Source organism: Salmo trutta, chromosome 33 (genome assembly GCF_901001165.1).
Source record: "Salmo trutta chromosome 33, fSalTru1.1, whole genome shotgun sequence".
Taxonomy (NCBI): domain Eukaryota; kingdom Metazoa; phylum Chordata; class Actinopteri; order Salmoniformes; family Salmonidae; genus Salmo; species Salmo trutta.
The window spans coordinates 4,414,780-4,431,920 of NC_042989.1; the positions used below are offsets into that span (position 1 = coordinate 4,414,780).

Here is a 17,141-nt window from a genome sequence, read left to right on the forward strand (position 1 = left end):
GTACATAGGGCAAATGATAACAACCAGTAAATACAGTTCTGCAAAAAGGCATCCCATTACAAAGCATATCAAGCGTTTAAATCTTTTAATATATTTCACAATTTATTCATTTTATTTACAAAAGACAGTGGTCATGTGACATAAAAGCATGTTTTAAAAATGAACATGAGAAACAAATGTTTACCAGAAGCATAACAGTACATAACACAGAGATAGATAAATATCATTTAGGGAAGCTTGTGGTTCATCATCTTGCACATTTTCTCTATGCAAAAAAAACATGATCACAAAGTGCTGTATGTACCTTTCTATTGCCTCTGTTGGCTAGAAGGAGATCATTCTAGAACTCTTGGTAGCTTAAGAACTCTTGGTAGCTCAGGAATGGTGGGTAGCTCTAGAACGGTTGGTAGCTCTAGAACGGTTGGTGGTTCTAGAACTGTTGATAGCTCTAGAACTTGTAACGATTCTACATTTTAATTAAGGAAGACCATGTAAATGTGGGCGGTCTCGATTATATCATGACAAAATTTGGACATCAACAACAACAACATATAGAATGTAGATATATCTGTATGATGACACACAAAGTCTGCAAACATTTTGGCACAAATGTAAAGGCTGAACAAAAAAGTGTACTACTTTCCCTCCTGAACAACAATACATAAATAAACTTTTTCCACATGGTCACAGACTGAGACTAAAACTCCTACTTAAAAGGCTGACTGATATTCTTTTATCTGCATGAATGGGTTGTACTTTATACAGAACATCTAGGCACAAACTCAAATCATAACACTGCATTCCTATCTGGGACCGGAGTGAAGAGGGAATACAATTCTACATTTCCCAAAGGTTCTATCTCAGTACTTCAATTTTCCTTTAGATCTTGACTATACATTGTTGTGTAGAAGAAACAAAATGTCAAACCCTCAGTGTATAAGACTTCATCTGTATTAGTTACAACTTCTATGTTTGTATTTTACAATGTTGTGCTGTACTTTACAGTATATTGGTCACCGTTTCATATAATAACCTCTTCTTAATCATTTAGGCAACTAACTGATGTGCAAGACAAGTGATCACTTGAATGAGATGTGTTTCGATAAATCATTATCAATGATTCAATTCCACAAGCAAACTAGAATAACACCCAGAATGATGTCAAATAAATAACCAAATAAAAACATCACATTTAGAACAACGGATACAAAGGAGAAACTCATTTGTTCTTCTATTTCTCGACACAGTGTAATAGGTTGGTAAGACCTTGAACCTAGCTTCTAGGATAGGCTGTCTGTACTATACACATCATATCAATGCAAAATGTAGTTCTCAAGTACAAATTCAGTACAAATTCAGTACAGGTCATTGCTTAACCAGTGTTTGGAACCATATCATTGAATTATTACCACTCTGGTCCAATTATTATCATTTGTATGTTATTATCATGTTATATCATGACAAACCAAACTGGACCAAACCCTACTCTTCGCTGTCTGGCCGTTTATTGTTTCAGATTGCTAAGCCTTACATTTGTTATGAAGTTATTCATGTCAGTGATTTGTTTTCGGAGACACATGGAACTCCTGAACAACAGAAAGTTCCATCAACCAGAAGACGTGTTTTATTGGACCTAATATTCTCCTGATTCAAGTAAGTCGGTATCCTTTTCCAGTCCACCTCTGTCTCGAAACCTGTAGCTACTATATAGCTTTTCTATTGCCAAATCAGACAATAATTCACAAAAACAACATGCTCAGTCAAACTTAGCACTTCAGCAATAGCCTCCTATTTTTCTCCTCTAAGTCATTCAACATTCTAAGCCAACACTAGACTTGCCCTATGTCCCCATAATCTGTCCTTTCTCCTGAAGTAAGCACTTCATATACACTGAGTGCACAAAACCTTAGGAACACCTTCTCTTTCCATGACATAGACTGACCAGGTGAATGCAGTTGAAAGCTACGATCCCTTATTAATGTCACCTGTTAAATCCACTTCAACCGGTGTAGATGAAGGGGAGGAGACAGGTTAAAATAATGATTTTTAAGCCTATGAGACAACTGATACATGGATTGTGTATATCTGCCATTCAGATGGTGAATGGGCAAGACAAAATATTGAAGTGCCTTTGAATGGGGTATGGTAGTAGGTGTAACAGAGTTGGTTATGGTTCCACTTGCCTCTAAAGAAATGTGTATTTAATGTTCAAGCATTCTTATTGGTTGGTTCAGTTCTGATGACAATGTTGTTATTGGCCCCGCTTGCAGATAGGGGGAGATGGCGAACGTCAGGTCTCCCCAGTATGAAAATGTGATGTAAGGGGTAGGTCACGTTCTGAATACTGTATTCCATTTATATTTTACAATGTGTACAAGTTTGCTGTACATTTCTGATTGTTACATGAGTGGGAATATGGTACCTGTTAGGGATGGGGGGCTTTCCGGGATGTGCTTTGGTATATGATTGCTGTATTAGCTAGCACGCACCGATGTAATGGTCACATAAACTCACTGCTAACACAGTTGTTTTCATGCTACAGATTTAACCATCGACAGCCATCAACATCATTAAGTCCTACACAACTAGCATGCCATTTCCTATTTAACCACAGGTATTTATACGTTATATTTTGTATTGTATTTTGTTAATGCCCAGTATGAAAATGTAATGCAAGGGATTTTACCATCGACAGCCATCAACAACATTAGGCCCTGCACAACTAACGTCCTGTTTCCTATTTAACAACAGATAATAAATAATGCTCAACTGGGACCACTGGCTGGGGTGATTTATTTGGACAAAACACAACGCAAGGAGAGTACGATTAACATCTGTTACACGCTAGGCACACTGGTTTGAGTGTGTCAAGAACTGCATCGCTGCTGGGGGTTTTCACGCTCAACAGTTTCCCGTTTGTATCAAGAATGGTCCACCACCCAAAGGTGGTGGACCATCTGACACAACATGGGCCAGCATCCCTGTGGAATGCTTTCGACACCTTGTAGTGTCCATGCCCTGACAAATTGAGGCTGTTCTGAAGGTGAAAGGTGGGGGGGGGGTGCGACTCAATGTTAGGAAGGTGTCCCTAATGTTTTGTACACTCAGTTTATTTAAAAGGAATGAACCTATAGAATACATATGTTGGAAATTCTACTTTAGTCTATGCTCACACCAATTTAATGCTTTTGAATGTGCGAGGAAGAGTGCTTGAGTGCACCTTTTTGGAGAAAGTCAGATTATTGAGACACAGGTTTGCTGTCTGCTCCCTTCAGGCTCTTTTATGATCAGTCACTGACCTCTGACCCCTACAGACACAGGTCTGGAGCCCATTAGGGCCTAGGCTACTGACTCATAATCGTTAACCGCACAGATTATGCGTCCCAAATGGCATCCTATTCCCTATATAGGGCACTAATTTTGACCAGGGCTAATAGGCCCTGGTCAAAATGGGGTGCCATTTGGGAATGAGGTGCCATTTGGGACACAGCCAGCCACCACCACATTCCATCTACCTCTACAGTCCCTGAGCACCTATCTATTAACTCTCACATAAACATGTTCCAGTCCTCATTTATTTTAACTAAATAAAGCTATCAAAGCAACTCTTATCTGTGCATAACTCTGATTTCTGTACCGCCTGTCCTCACCTATGTACAGGTGTATAGGTGGATATGCTGTAACTCAACATATTTGAACGAAAGAGCACACAATGTAATAATATTCATTTAAACTAACGTCCTGAGGTGCTCTTTACGTGGACAATAAATACTGTTACTACTGAGTGACTAGTTGGTGGATTAGGGACGAAGAACCATGCAGTTTTAATGCTCTTTAAGATGCATTTACTAGCTTCTCTCGCTTAGTTCATTTTTTATAGAGACAAAACGAGGAGAATAATAAATCTGTTTCTAACAAAGGGACGATTCCCTGATGAAATTAAACATTTAGCATTGACAACAACAGCCCCCATACTAGGCTCCCTTTAACCAAACAAACAAACAGCCCTCATATTTTTGCAAGGGTGTCTCACGACATAGAGTGAGCACGCAGTAGCAGCAGTATGTGACTCAGGCTGTCCTAAATGACACCCTATTCCCTATATAGTGTACTACTTTTGACCAGAGCCCTATAGGCCTTGGTCAAATGTAGTGTACTATATAGGGAATAGGGTGCCATTTGGGGCACGACCGATGTGAATTCCGAGGAATGACAATATACAGGACTACAGATCCTCGCAGTCATTAGAACCAAGCGTTTCTCTAACTTTTTTGTACTAGGGAACTGCAAGGACCAACTATGGCCCTTCCTCCAATGAAGACCACTTAGATTAAAACTGGCACTTGAGAACTGACTAAATCAGTTTCAGCGCACTATCTGAGGGACCGATCAGCAACATCATTGGGACCAGTGCTGGCCTGCGGACCACAGGTTGAGAAACACTGATAAACCCACAAAAAGCTGGCATAACATGGTACCTACCTACCTACCTACCTACCTACCTACCTACCTACCTACCTACCTACAGTACACCCAGTCAGACTCAGGACAGTGCAACTTCATGCAAAACCCCTAATGAAAACATACTAGCTAGCCGTCTCTAATGATACAAAAGCAATGAAGGCTAGGGAACATATCAACATCATGAAAATAGGTTGCTTTCAGGTCGTGGTCAGTGCTGTGTTCCCAAGGTCATGTATAATGTGTACAGTATATACAGATAGATAGACAGCGTTCCAAATGGCACTCTATTCCTTATGTAGTACACTACTTTTGAACAGGGCCTTTAGGGCACTGGTCAAAAGTACTGCACGATATAGGGAATAGGGTGCCATTTGGTATGCACACAGAATGGTCTGTTATTGACAATACAGGTTGAGAGAAAGCACAGCAAGCCACTCCTTAGACCTTTGACCGTTGCAGTCACGATGAGGGGAATCAATCAATACATAATAATTACAGCTTTAAGTTTTTATACAGAACAACATATACACTCGCTAATAGAAGCATCTTGCTTTTTTTCCGCAGCAAGGTGTAATAAACATGTTTGATAGTAGTTCACATAGTGAAATCCTGTTTGATAACAGCATGCATTACTCTACGTGCTTATGCCTGATAGAAGGGTTTGGTTGTTGTGACTGATTCTCATTTGGATTCTTCTTTTCCAGTCATGTCCAGTCAGACATCCGGTATAGATGGAGCGGTTGTTGCTCCCTCGATGCTTTACTTCTCTCACTGTGCCTGAAGACACACAGACAGGCAGGGAAGAAGGATAGGTTTTAGACGGGGGTACAAAATAACCATAAAGATAACTATTCACAGAGGAAGTTTGGATTTCGACGATTATGTCGGACTGAAAAAGTTCCTCTGATCTCTGTTTTGTTCATAGGTCCTTGGCAGATTTGTTGTATTACAATATGAATTACTAATGAGTTACTATGTGATGATATTACAAGGACAATATCACAGCTAATCGGAATATTCATACATACTTTTCCCGCTCCTTTCATTCTGCCTCGGCTAGAAAACAGTGAGAAATGATTCGTTATTACCAGTAACATAAAAGTCTAATACATACGATTTCCACAAATAATGACCTTCTTCCTTTTGGAATGGAGGAGTACAATTAGAATTCTAGAGTGACGTTTCAAAGAAATGACATTTCAAAATCTCAAACAGCTTGATACAGGATCTAAGCAATGTTAATAACATAATACTGAGCCAAGACTTATTCACCCCTGTCCCTTAGGCCTCCGTTCCTCATGTTGTTGTCCTCTTCCTCTGCAGCATCATCTACTTTATGACAAAGACCCAAAGAATTCAGAGATGATGTCCTCCGTCCCAGAGTTATAAAACAAACACGGGCAACCAGGAAGTCACGTGCCTTTCAACTAACCTGAGTGGAGTTCCTTGACGAGTGATGACATGGTGTTTGTGATTGAATCTGCAGCGACCAACAGATCATTACGAAGATTTCTAGGTACACCTGAAAGAGAGAGGACACAGTCACTGATAGTAGGCAGTGATTTACATGGCATTTAGTTGCTAGCCATTTTTGAAGCATGGTAAAAAAAATAAAAATGCATCCTTAAATCCTCAAATTTGGCACAGCTCAATCACAGGTGTTGTGTTCTCCTTGAATCAAACAAGGCAAGAATGGATAACTAACAATAGACATGCACTGGGCCACATTGGATCTAAAGGAGGACATAGTCCAGCGGGAAAAACGTGTTGAAATGATTTCATGATGCCTTTTCAAGCAGAAACTGACGCCCTTTCAACCAGTTTTTCCAAGTTTTGACTGCTAGGCGGAGGTCCAGCACTCACCGTGAGCGAAGGCCTCCAGCACGTCCCCCCCCACCCCGGCAAGGCAGTCCTGGGGCGTGTGGGTGGGGGTGGACCCAGCTGAGGTGGAGCGGATGGGCATGGGCATGGAGCAGCCTGCCCCGTGGCTGGGGGAAGAGTGGGGTGAGCCTCCTGTCTGGGCCTGATAACATAACATACCAACATCACCATGGGTTAGGATCCAAATACTATAGAAACATACCAACACCACCATGGGTTAGGATCCAAATACTATAGAAATATACCAACATCACCATAGGTTAGGATCCAAATACTATAGAAATATACCAACACCACCATGGGTTAGGATCCAAATACTATAGAAACATACCAACATCCCCATAGGTAGGGTTAGGATTAGAGGAGGCCTAGACCACCACTTTTGTAACTTTAGCTTTGCTAAGAAAACACGACACACGCACACCTACACCCCCCGCGACACACACACACCTACACCCCCAACGACACACACCTAAACATACACACCCAGTCTATTACAGCACCTTCACTGCTCTGAAAGCTAATGAGAACCATGTGTGAGCCTGCCTGTCTGCAGGGACTAGAGAGGGGACTGTAATGTGCCGCCTGGGTTCTATACTGCCTGGAGAAAGGGGCACTGTGTCCTTCCCTGGGTGGGGAGGGGGTAAGGAGGGGAGAGGAGGGGGTTGGTGCAGGGCCCTTGGCCAGACCTGGGTTCAAACACTATTTGAATCATTTTGAATACTTTATCTGTGCTTGATTGAGCCTGCCTAGCTTAAAATTGACAAATAGGATAGCCCCAAAACTACAAACCCAGCCTCAACTGGCACTCCAGGCAGGCTTGAGCAAATACAGAGGTATTGGAAAGATTTCGAGTACTGTTTACTTTGAACCCAAGTCTGCCCTGGTCCAGGACTGTATGGCTCAGAGCCAAGCAGCAGATGGTTAGCCAGGCTGCAGTCACATTAGAGGGAAGGTTGTTAGCTTTGATGAAAGGAACAGGTCTCAGACGTTTGTTTGGCAAAGAAAGGAATACATGGCAGAGTTCTCACCAAATAACCTAGCACACTAAAGGACTTTACCTCAGACTAGAATTGATATATCTCATGAAGCGACATATAACCTAGATATAACATTATTTTAACTTAGTGTAGATTAGAATGTATGCTCTCTCATATAGAAATGACCAACAAGGTAACATTAGACTATAATGTGTAAGGGATAATCAACAAGGGGCTATGCAGCGAAACCAACTTTTCACAGTGTTGTATTTCTTTTCCAGAGAACGCATAGAGCCCCCGAGTTGATTATCCCTTTTATGCCATGACTATAATTTAAATGTGTTCATGTACAGGTCAAAGTGTGTTCAACGTCCACTGAATTAGCTAGGAAGTTTACCAGATAGCTACAGTAGTTGCCTTGGTAACCGAACAAACAGACTTGCTAGTTCAGCCAACCGAACCATCAGTCCTAGCTCGCTATTATGAATATCGAAATTCAACAAGGCTAATAATGTTTTCAGTACGACTTTTGCTTTGAAAAGCAGCTCAAACATAGAACAGAATTAACTGTAGCCGTTGAATTCTACCGTGCTGATATACCGTGCGTTATAGGGAAATAATGCACGCTCCAGAATGCCCTTCAAGCCAATTAGAAACGAGCATTCAACAATGCCATGTTATAATTTATCAATAAGGCTCGAGGGGGTGTAGTATATGGCCATATACCACAAACCCCTGAGGTGTGTTATTGCTATTATAAACTGGTTACCAATATAATTAGAGCAGTAATAATACATGTTTTGTCATACCTGTGGTATACGGTCTGATATACCACAGCTGTCAGCCAAATCAGCATTCAGGGCTCAAATCACCCAGTGTATAATAAGGTAGTCTAGTGTATGGTTTACTGTACACATGTACTGTGTCAAATGTACCAAAATAAGGACGATCTGTCTGAGACATATCAACACATGCATTAAGTGTGGAGAGTAGTATGAAACGTAATACTATGGTGGCTGAATGAGCGGGTCTGCTTCTGCATTGCTGTATTAGTGTATTCATGTATAGTTAACTAAATATGGAGACACTTACTGCCTGCTTCTGCTCCTCATCCTATCAGCCAGCCAATTGGTAAGCAGTGATATAAAGCATGAGCAGTGAGGGAGAGGAAGGAAGTGAGAGGGAGATAGCGAGAGAGAGCGAGAGACAGGAGAGGAAAAAAGAAAGAAAGAAATTAAGAAAGAAAGACAGACAGACAGATGGTGGCAAAGGAAAAGAGTCAAAAGCTTTAATATCAGGACAGAACAGACAGGTTTATACTTGTAAGATCCTTTCAAGGTAGCCAATGGACCCCGAGGCAGACTACTGTCAACTACAATCAATGCAGCATTCTAAATGGTTGTATAAAATATAAAACAAAATTCACTGTTGATGTTAACGAATACCCGATGACATGAAAAAGCAATAATGACACATGTTGATACCGATATACAACTAACACATATTACGGCGATAGTATATGAAAGTCAGAATAACAACAAACAGTGACATAGTGTATCAGAGAGCGTATAATACTCTGTAGTCATAGTACCATCCTACCTTGAGTAGCCTCATCAGTCCCTCGAGCTGGACCATCAGTTCCCGTCTGCTCTCCTGTAGGGCTGACATGCGCCTCTCCAGCTCATCCTTCCTGTGCCTGTTGTCCCACAATCACACACAACACAACACCCGGCCGTCAGTCCCTATTGCCTCCTGAAAGGTGAAAGTCTGAGAGGCCTGTCGGTAATCCACACTCTTCCGTCAGGTGGCGTCGTGCTGATGTAAGACAGTGGTTTTCAAACCTCTTCTCTGGGACCGTCAGATGTTTCACAATTACCTCAGTCGATGATTAGCTGACGATTGGAATCAGGTAGCTCTGAAATAGTTCAAATACACTGAACGGCTGGGGGGGTCCCTGAAGACAGGTTTGAAAACCACTGATGTAACACTTTGGTTAGTCTTTTGTTCATCTGTCCCTTTCCCAACATCCCACAGACAACATGCTCACAGACAGTCCCTTCTTTGAGCCTGCTGCTTTACACTCCAGGATAACAGAAAGAGACAACAACACACTACTGGCTCAATCCCTTTTTACCTGACGATAATACAATTGAACCATTGGTGTCTGAACACCCTCTGGTGGTCAAATGTGGTAATTATCTTCATTCACATTATGAGATCAACATGTCATTGAGGACTGATAACACAGTCCTGTCCATCGATCTGCTCGTTCCAAAAATCTCACAAACATCTGTTTCCCGGCTGCCTTTCTCCTCCTCTCTACCTCAGGGTCATAGGTCATAATACAGACAGATATCTAACACACACATAGGCCACTGGATGTTAGTTCTGTTATAGGTCATGCTGTGTTTACTGAAGAATTAAGGCATACTTTACTTTATTAAGGCATATCAATTAGTAATAAAGAGTTAATAAAGGCGTAGTTATGACTTCATAGAGTGTATAAATATGCAATGAGCAGTTATAACATTGGTTGTAGAGGATACAGATGGGCATAGATGTAAATGGATATAGACGGTTATAAGCATACAGTAGATATAGAAGGATATAGCTAAGATATAGGTGGGTAATAGATCTAGGTGTATATGTGGTACCTAAGGAGCCTGAGTTCGGCCAGCAGTGTGGGGTTTTGCTGGGCCTTCTCGGGGGTGGGCTGGGAGGCCTGCTCATGCTCCAGACGCAGTCGCTGGATCTCCTGAAGGATCTCTCTGAGGGACCAGAAGACACAACAAAATGGAGATTTAAAATCTGCCGATGACGTTTTGAAAGCAGGTCCTGATGACCAAGATAGATTTCAGTATATTTACTTATATTTCACCAAATTCTTAAGTTATGAGCATACAATACATATAATTACTGATTTAACTAAATTACCTGATAAACAATCTAAAGTAACTGTCCAGTGTTTCCAGATTTCTATGAAATATGACCTATAATTCATTACAATATGAGTGAAATAGTTTTTTTTAATTAAGTATGTTAAAAAGCAGCTTTTCTGTGTTGGAATGATGTGGGCGTACCCCAACAACAGAATGGTTATTAAAAATATTAATGCAAGTAGACAGCTGATTGGCCAGCTCAGCCAATGAACCAATATGACATCATGTTCTATGAGGAAATAGCTTGTTTAGTTTGAGGTGGGGTTTTGGAAGTGTTTTTTCTCCAATTGATGCTTTGGCCAGTATAGGACGAGTTAACTACATTATTTGGGTATGAGTGAACAGAATATGAACTTTTAAAAGTTACATTTTCACTGGACAGTTACTTTAAGTAGTGATTATTCAATTTTTTTCATGTTTATTCATAAAGTGACAATCAAATACATTCCCACCTGTTCTTGTTCTCTAGTTCTGCTATTAGCTGCCTCTGTTGTTTGTTGGCATCAAAGTTGAAACTCAGATCTGTTGGAGGACATTGCTGAAAGACAGAATTACCATTAAAAACAGAATGAATAAAACTGAGTGGATAAAAGAGAGTAACACATCAAACATGATCTACTGGCCAGAAGTAAAAGCCATGCGTGCTGTGCTTTAGACGTTGAATATCTATTCTAACACCCTGGGCCTTTTCAGCCAACCTGCAATCTAATTTCACCTTTAACTTTGATCAACGGACTACACCGTGAGTAATGATCATCTTAGTCTCTGGTAACAGCCTTAACATGATCTGATTAGATTCTGGGTGCAGACATCATTGTTATCTCTTTATGGACGTTCTGCAGTTACACAAAGTGTTACATAATAAGAAGAGGCTAAATGCAGGCGGACAGAATCCCACCCTGGGGCGCACAACTAGTCACACACACACACACACACAACTCACTGTGGAGCTACTCACTGTGGAGCTACTCACTGTGGAGTTGCCTGCCTCAGCTGCCAGGCGCGCTGCGTAGCGAGCAATCAGACGATGCTCCTCGTCTAGCCTGCTGGGACTCTCCAAGACACTGGAGAGAGAGAGAGAGAGAGAGAGAGAGAGAGAGAGAGAGAGAGAGAGAGAGAGAGAGAGAGAGAGAGAGAGAGAGAGAGAGAGAGAGAGAGAGGGAGGAGGGAGAGAGGAAGGGGGAGGGAGGGAGGAGAGAAGGAGTGAGATCATAGAGCAATAATGTTTCATACATTTTAAATGTGCAATAATAATGGCATGTAAGTGCCATGGAAATAATCATAAATTCATTTGGTGGGTGTTTATATTTGCCCTATTTTATAGGCATGTGTAAATTGGACACCTCTCTGAGAGTGGGGTCACAGCCAGCCATTATCAACAACAACCCTGGAGCAATTAAGTAAAAGGTCTTGCTCAAGGGCACATCAACATATTTTTTATCTTGCCAGCTCAGGGATTTGAACTAACAACCTTGCGGTTACTGACCCACCACTCCAACCGCTAGGCTACCTGCCGCCCCTGTAACTTATGCCATCACTGTGGTCTGATCATTAAGAACTTGTGTGAAAAAGGTCTGATTATCCTGGGTTTCCATGAGTCTTTAGGGGGACAACACGAATCCCAATACAGCAACAGGCCACAAATGTCAGATTCCATCACAGCTGCTCATTCCAAAACCATTTACCCGGAAAAGTCAAATATGTGTGTGACTTTGGTTTTCATCGAGGCATATGGTCTGAACAGATGATTGGACATATGCTATCCCCTCTCTATGAGTGGTCTGCAATGATCTTCCTCTCTCCCTCCCTCCCTCCCTCTCTCCCTCATGAATAAGACCATTAAACAACAATCTGGATGGAAAGAAATTGCATCTGTAAAACCTCAACTACAGCTTAATATCCACTTCAGCTTTTTATCCACTGTCTAACAGTTATAACACAGTCTAGATTGAGTTTGAGAGGTCAGTCCAGTTAAAACCCAGCTTGAAATAAATTGGGATGTCGTTTGGTTTTAGCTTGGCTGACGCGCGACCCATGACTACACACCCATGACTATACCCCCAGTACATTCCACCGTCTCATGGAGTGCATGTTTAAGGACTGTCACTACCAATCTTTTTTGGCGTCCAGGAAAACGGCCCGAGAAGTCTGAGAGGTCAGTCCTGTTAGAAACCAACTATGTCCCAGGATTTAAGTAATACATTTGTGTACATCAGAGTGGAAAAGAGAACGATAACCACACTGGCTCAGTCAGAGTTGGGCTGTTAGCTGTTCCCCTCCATTAATCTACAAGACCACTCCGACCAGGTCGTGTCTTACTGCCTCTGCTTCATCAGAGACCGAGTTTCCTTGAACCAGTCAATGCCGACAATAGCCTGGTCCCAGATCTGTTTGTGCTGTACAGCCAACTCCTATGGTCACAGACAACCTTGTCTGCTAGCCTGGCCCCAGATCTGTTTGTGTTGGTTGGTTTCATGGCCTGGTCCCAAATCCACTCTGCTGTCCTGCCAACTCCTATGTCATTTTCATGCTAACTTGGCATGACAATGAGCATTGGAGTTGGCAAGACGGCACCTATACTGTGGATCTGGGAGAAGGCTAGCAGACAAGTGTGTGTGTAAACGGCTTGTTGATCCTCTGTGAGCAGCCGGTCACCAATGCCCTTCTGTCTGTACTAGGTTCAAATGAGCTTATGCCATTTGACGCACAACATGCTCAAAAACGGTATAATGTAGGAACACTGCTCTGTGACTGATTCTGCGCTGCTTTGTGTCTCAGCATACACATTTCCCATTGGACAATAAAATAGTGCTGTTGTTGTTAGGCCCTACCGCATAATAACACGGCTGCTCATATACTGTACACTCAGAACCTGTTTATCAACACAATCACAGGGCTATCCCTCCCTCCCTCTCTCCCTCCCTCCCTCCATCTGTCTCTCTTACACATGTTTATGTTATTACAATGCAATCAATGTGAAATTTCATGAAGTATTTCAGGTGGAAAATACTGTAAGTAACTGTTCTCGACTTGAGCGTGATGGCAACAATATTGACACCCCTCGTTAATAAGATTCAGTCTGCCTACCAGTTGAGTCTGTGATTTCATATCTGGTGGCGTTTCGGTCAATAGTCAGTTAACTCCAAATTAAAAGTAATCGAACACACCAACAGCAAATGATTTGTATTTTCTGGTGCGGTGATTCTGCATGAGTATTAGGTCATAAATTGTGGGGTGTCGGTCGGTGGGTTGGTCCTTGGAAGAGCAGCGCTGAGCAATCTGTTTGAGAGGCTGGAGAAGTGAAAAGAGGCTTTGTCAGCAGACAGAGAGGACCAGAACGGTTCCGGTTAAAAACGGGGATACAAGGTTAAGCCTCTACAAACAAAATCTACAATAATACCCATTCTTGATGGAAATTTCAGTAAATTCCCTGGTTTTCCAGAAATCCTGGTTGGAGGATTCCGGATTTCCTGCTTAGTCCTTCCTGATGCCGGGAATCCTCCAAATGGGATTTTGGGAAAACCATGGAATTTATTGAAAGTTCCCAGAATTTTGCAACCCTATGATGCACTAAGCTTACAATAAAACATCTCTGAATAAAAGAAAAAAGACAAGATAACCTCATCAACTGTAATCCGGAATAAAATAAAAATACTACAGTGTATAATTTGAGGCACAAAACAGTGGTTGATACTCTACATACTGTTTTCATCATGCTATTGTTAATGCGAGAGCTGTGGTGAGTAAGATCTTCAATGCATTTATTAAAACATACGGAAAATAAATGTAAAGCTTTTTTGGTGCATTGAGCTAAGCGCCAGTGAGGTAAAGCAGAGTCCTGTTATTCAGCTGTAGTGACATCTTTGACTCCCAGACCCTTCACATCAGAAGAAGCCAAGCAGAACACAGTAATAATTACATGGATTAATATTTAAAAACCAAATGTGACAGTATGTCAGCTCACACAGTCAGACGCCAGGCTACAAGGATTTGAGAGGGAACATGCTGGCTTGCTCGTAAACAAGACCTTAGCACACACGCACGCACGCATACACACACACACACACACACACACCTTTCCTCTGATCTGATAATGCGAGAGCAAACTCTCTACCTCAGCCATCTCTTTGCATCCACATTGACGCTTAACTTTGAACAATCTGGAACCAATTTCGCCAAACATCAGAATGGATTTCTCTGTTCTGTTGTTATGCAGCTTTTGGCAATATAGTGTGTGAGTGTGTGCGCGTGCGTGTGACCTCCTGGAGGAGAATGTGTTCTGAATCTTGCCTCTCAATCGCCCGGAGCTTCTGCCAATGCCTGATTACATCACAGTACTGCGCACACACGGAAACACACACACACACACACACACACTCATAGCAGACGCGATTGAACACATGTATACATGTCATTTCAATCAAGAGGTTATGATTAGGGCTCCTAAAGTAGCTAACAAATAATGAGTTTTCTCAGGAATGATTCCAAGGGGAAGTCGGGGGCGGACTTGGCAACATCTTTAAGGGCACAGGACATAAGGGGCTGGAAGCAGTTGGTCAACAATGGTCTATGCTCTGCAAGGAATTCTGGAAATAGGTTAGACATGATAGGTATTCTGAGGAACTTACCTTTTAGTAGGAGTGGGTGCCCCAGACGACATGAGCATTGTGTTGTTCATATTGTTGGCCACTGGCTTCGGCTGACTACAGTAAAACACAAGATTATACCACTTTATTGCTACACTGTGAAATAGACTTATACACTGACTATGGGGTGGGAGAGAGGACATTTGCATTACAATACTGTAGGAATCATGAATATGCAATGGTGACTGTAAGCAATCATCATACAAAACTACTGTACAGTACGTGGAAACATTGCAACAGTAAAACACAAGATTACAGGACTTTATTGCTACACTGTAGGAGAAATATACTTTACGTACGTATACTATTATACACTAAGGAGATCTGAGGATTCTGTCCCTACAGGGGAGGAGAGAGGGCATTTGCATGAACATGTTAATTACTGTAATATTCACGAATAAGCAATCATGACTGTAGACTACAATCAATGGATGCAACCTTTCGTGTTTGGGGATTATCATGATCATGTAGGTAACAACTGTACTTTATGTAGAAGATTGCTACTGATTGTGCTGTACAGTATATGTGAGTTCATTTGTCATGGTCTGGATGAAAGAATAATAGATTTGGCATTTTGATTAGCTTAAAACTAATTAAAACCGTACAAGAGGAACAAAAGCAGACAGGGAATCTAATTAAACTAGAAGTCTGTGGTTGGTGAGGAACTGGGAAAGGAAAGGTGACATTGCACTACAGAAGGTAATTTGGGAGAGTAAACAAAGACTATTAAGTCCATCTGGCTTTCATATCAGCACCGCAGTCCTGTGCTAGCTTGCTGGCTGGCTGGGGCTCTCTCTGGCCAGATTCTCCTGACTCATTGGCTTACTCTGGGTGTGTCTGAAATGGCATCATATTCACTATATTTATTTTTAACCTTTATTTAACTAGGCAAGTCAGTTAAGAACAAATTCTTATTTTCAACGACGGCCTAGGAACAGTGGGTTAACTGCCTTGTTCAGGGGGAGAACGACAGATCTGTACCTTGTCAGCTCTGGGATTTGAACTTGCAACCTTTTGGTTACTAGTCCAACGCTCTAAACACTAGGCTACGCTGCCACCCCGTGCACTACCTTTCGATAGTGCACTACCTTCGATCAGTGCCCAAAGTAGTGTACTATATAGGAAATAGGGTGCCATTTCAGATGCAGACTCTGCTGCTCGGACAAGAAAACTAGTCAAGTTCAGACTCCAGGGCAGCAGGTAGCCTAGTGGTTAAGAGCATTGGGCCAGTCACCGAAAGGTCGTTGGTTTGAATCCCTGAGCTGACTAGGTAAAACATCTGTTGATGTGCCCTTGAGCAAGGCACTTAACCCTAATTGCTCCTGTAAGTCACTCTGGATAAGAGCTAAAATGCAAGATGTGTAGTCCCATGTGTGGAGAAATAACAGTTATAAAGTAGTGTTGGTCTGTTTCTCTCCTGATCTGTCTTTCTCTCATTCCATGTATGGAAAAATAACAGTTGCAAAGTAATTTGCTACCTCTCATGCGTTCTTCCTAAAATACTGTAGTGTAGACTCTCTCTCTTCACACTCCAATGTATAGAAATGATCAAAAAATAACATTGTACGTTTACTCTCACTCTTTTTATCTCTCTCCATATCACTTTCTCTATCTCTTATCCATTATCTCTACACCTCTCGCTGTAGCCTAGCCATTAATCAGCAGCAAGCCTCCAACAATTTAAACAGCCATGAGTACTGACGTACTGAGAATAATTTAGCATACGTTTCTCCAGAATATGTTCAAAGAATGTTTGACCTTCATGGACGTGAACCATTTCTATAAATAATACTCAGCGAAGTAACACTAGTATGTTTACACAGACAGTTCACTGTTCTTGAACGGATCATTCGTTTGCGTACTCGCATGACAGTACACAAATGAAAGGTGGGGAAAATAAGTACCATCTAATCTCTATGAACGCAAGAGAATAACCATTATACTGTATTAGTATTCATCAATATTTCTCATAATAAAGCAACGGAATTCATTATTCAATCACTGTACTACTCATGAGTATGCACTCGGGGGGGTCAGCAGCGTATTTGCATTACTATGAAGATCAAATATTAGATTTCCCCAGAGTCAAGCTAATAATACCTTCAAAGCACAGCAAGGAACATATTTTTAAACTACTATTTTTAAACTGGCTCCACATATACAATCCCAAACAATAAAAATAGAATGTTTGATCACGTTTAGACAAGGAAAAAGATGAGCGAAATCACTGA

The 17,141-nt window shown here is 41.6% G+C and overlaps 1 protein-coding gene across 18 annotated transcripts in view; it reads right to left on the bottom strand.

Annotated features, from left to right (window-relative positions):
- Positions 1 to 3,828: 3,828 nt before the first annotated feature.
- Positions 3,829 to 17,141, bottom strand: part of dtnbb (dystrobrevin, beta b) — a 50,307-nt gene continuing 36,994 nt past the window's right edge. For 5 of the 18 annotated variants that reach the window (XM_029729545.1, XM_029729548.1, XM_029729546.1 and 2 more), the window contains 11 exons: positions 14,893 to 14,967; positions 11,208 to 11,328; positions 10,717 to 10,802; positions 9,980 to 10,102; positions 8,925 to 9,021; positions 8,418 to 8,438; positions 6,328 to 6,487; positions 5,897 to 5,986; positions 5,737 to 5,796; positions 5,493 to 5,520; positions 3,829 to 5,241 (listed from right to left, as the gene is read on the bottom strand). In XM_029729545.1, coding sequence (XP_029585405.1) covers positions 5,507 to 5,520; positions 5,737 to 5,796; positions 5,897 to 5,986; positions 6,328 to 6,487; positions 8,418 to 8,438; positions 8,925 to 9,021; positions 9,980 to 10,102; positions 10,717 to 10,802; positions 11,208 to 11,328; positions 14,893 to 14,967 — 847 coding nt within the window. In that variant the 3' untranslated portion in view covers positions 3,829 to 5,241; positions 5,493 to 5,506. The remainder of the gene's footprint in view (positions 5,242 to 5,492; positions 5,521 to 5,736; positions 5,797 to 5,896; positions 5,987 to 6,327; positions 6,488 to 8,417; positions 8,439 to 8,924; positions 9,022 to 9,979; positions 10,103 to 10,716; positions 10,803 to 11,207; positions 11,329 to 14,892; positions 14,968 to 17,141) is intronic. The other 13 variants (XM_029729558.1, XM_029729556.1, XM_029729555.1 and 10 more) reach the window with 13 other exon arrangements.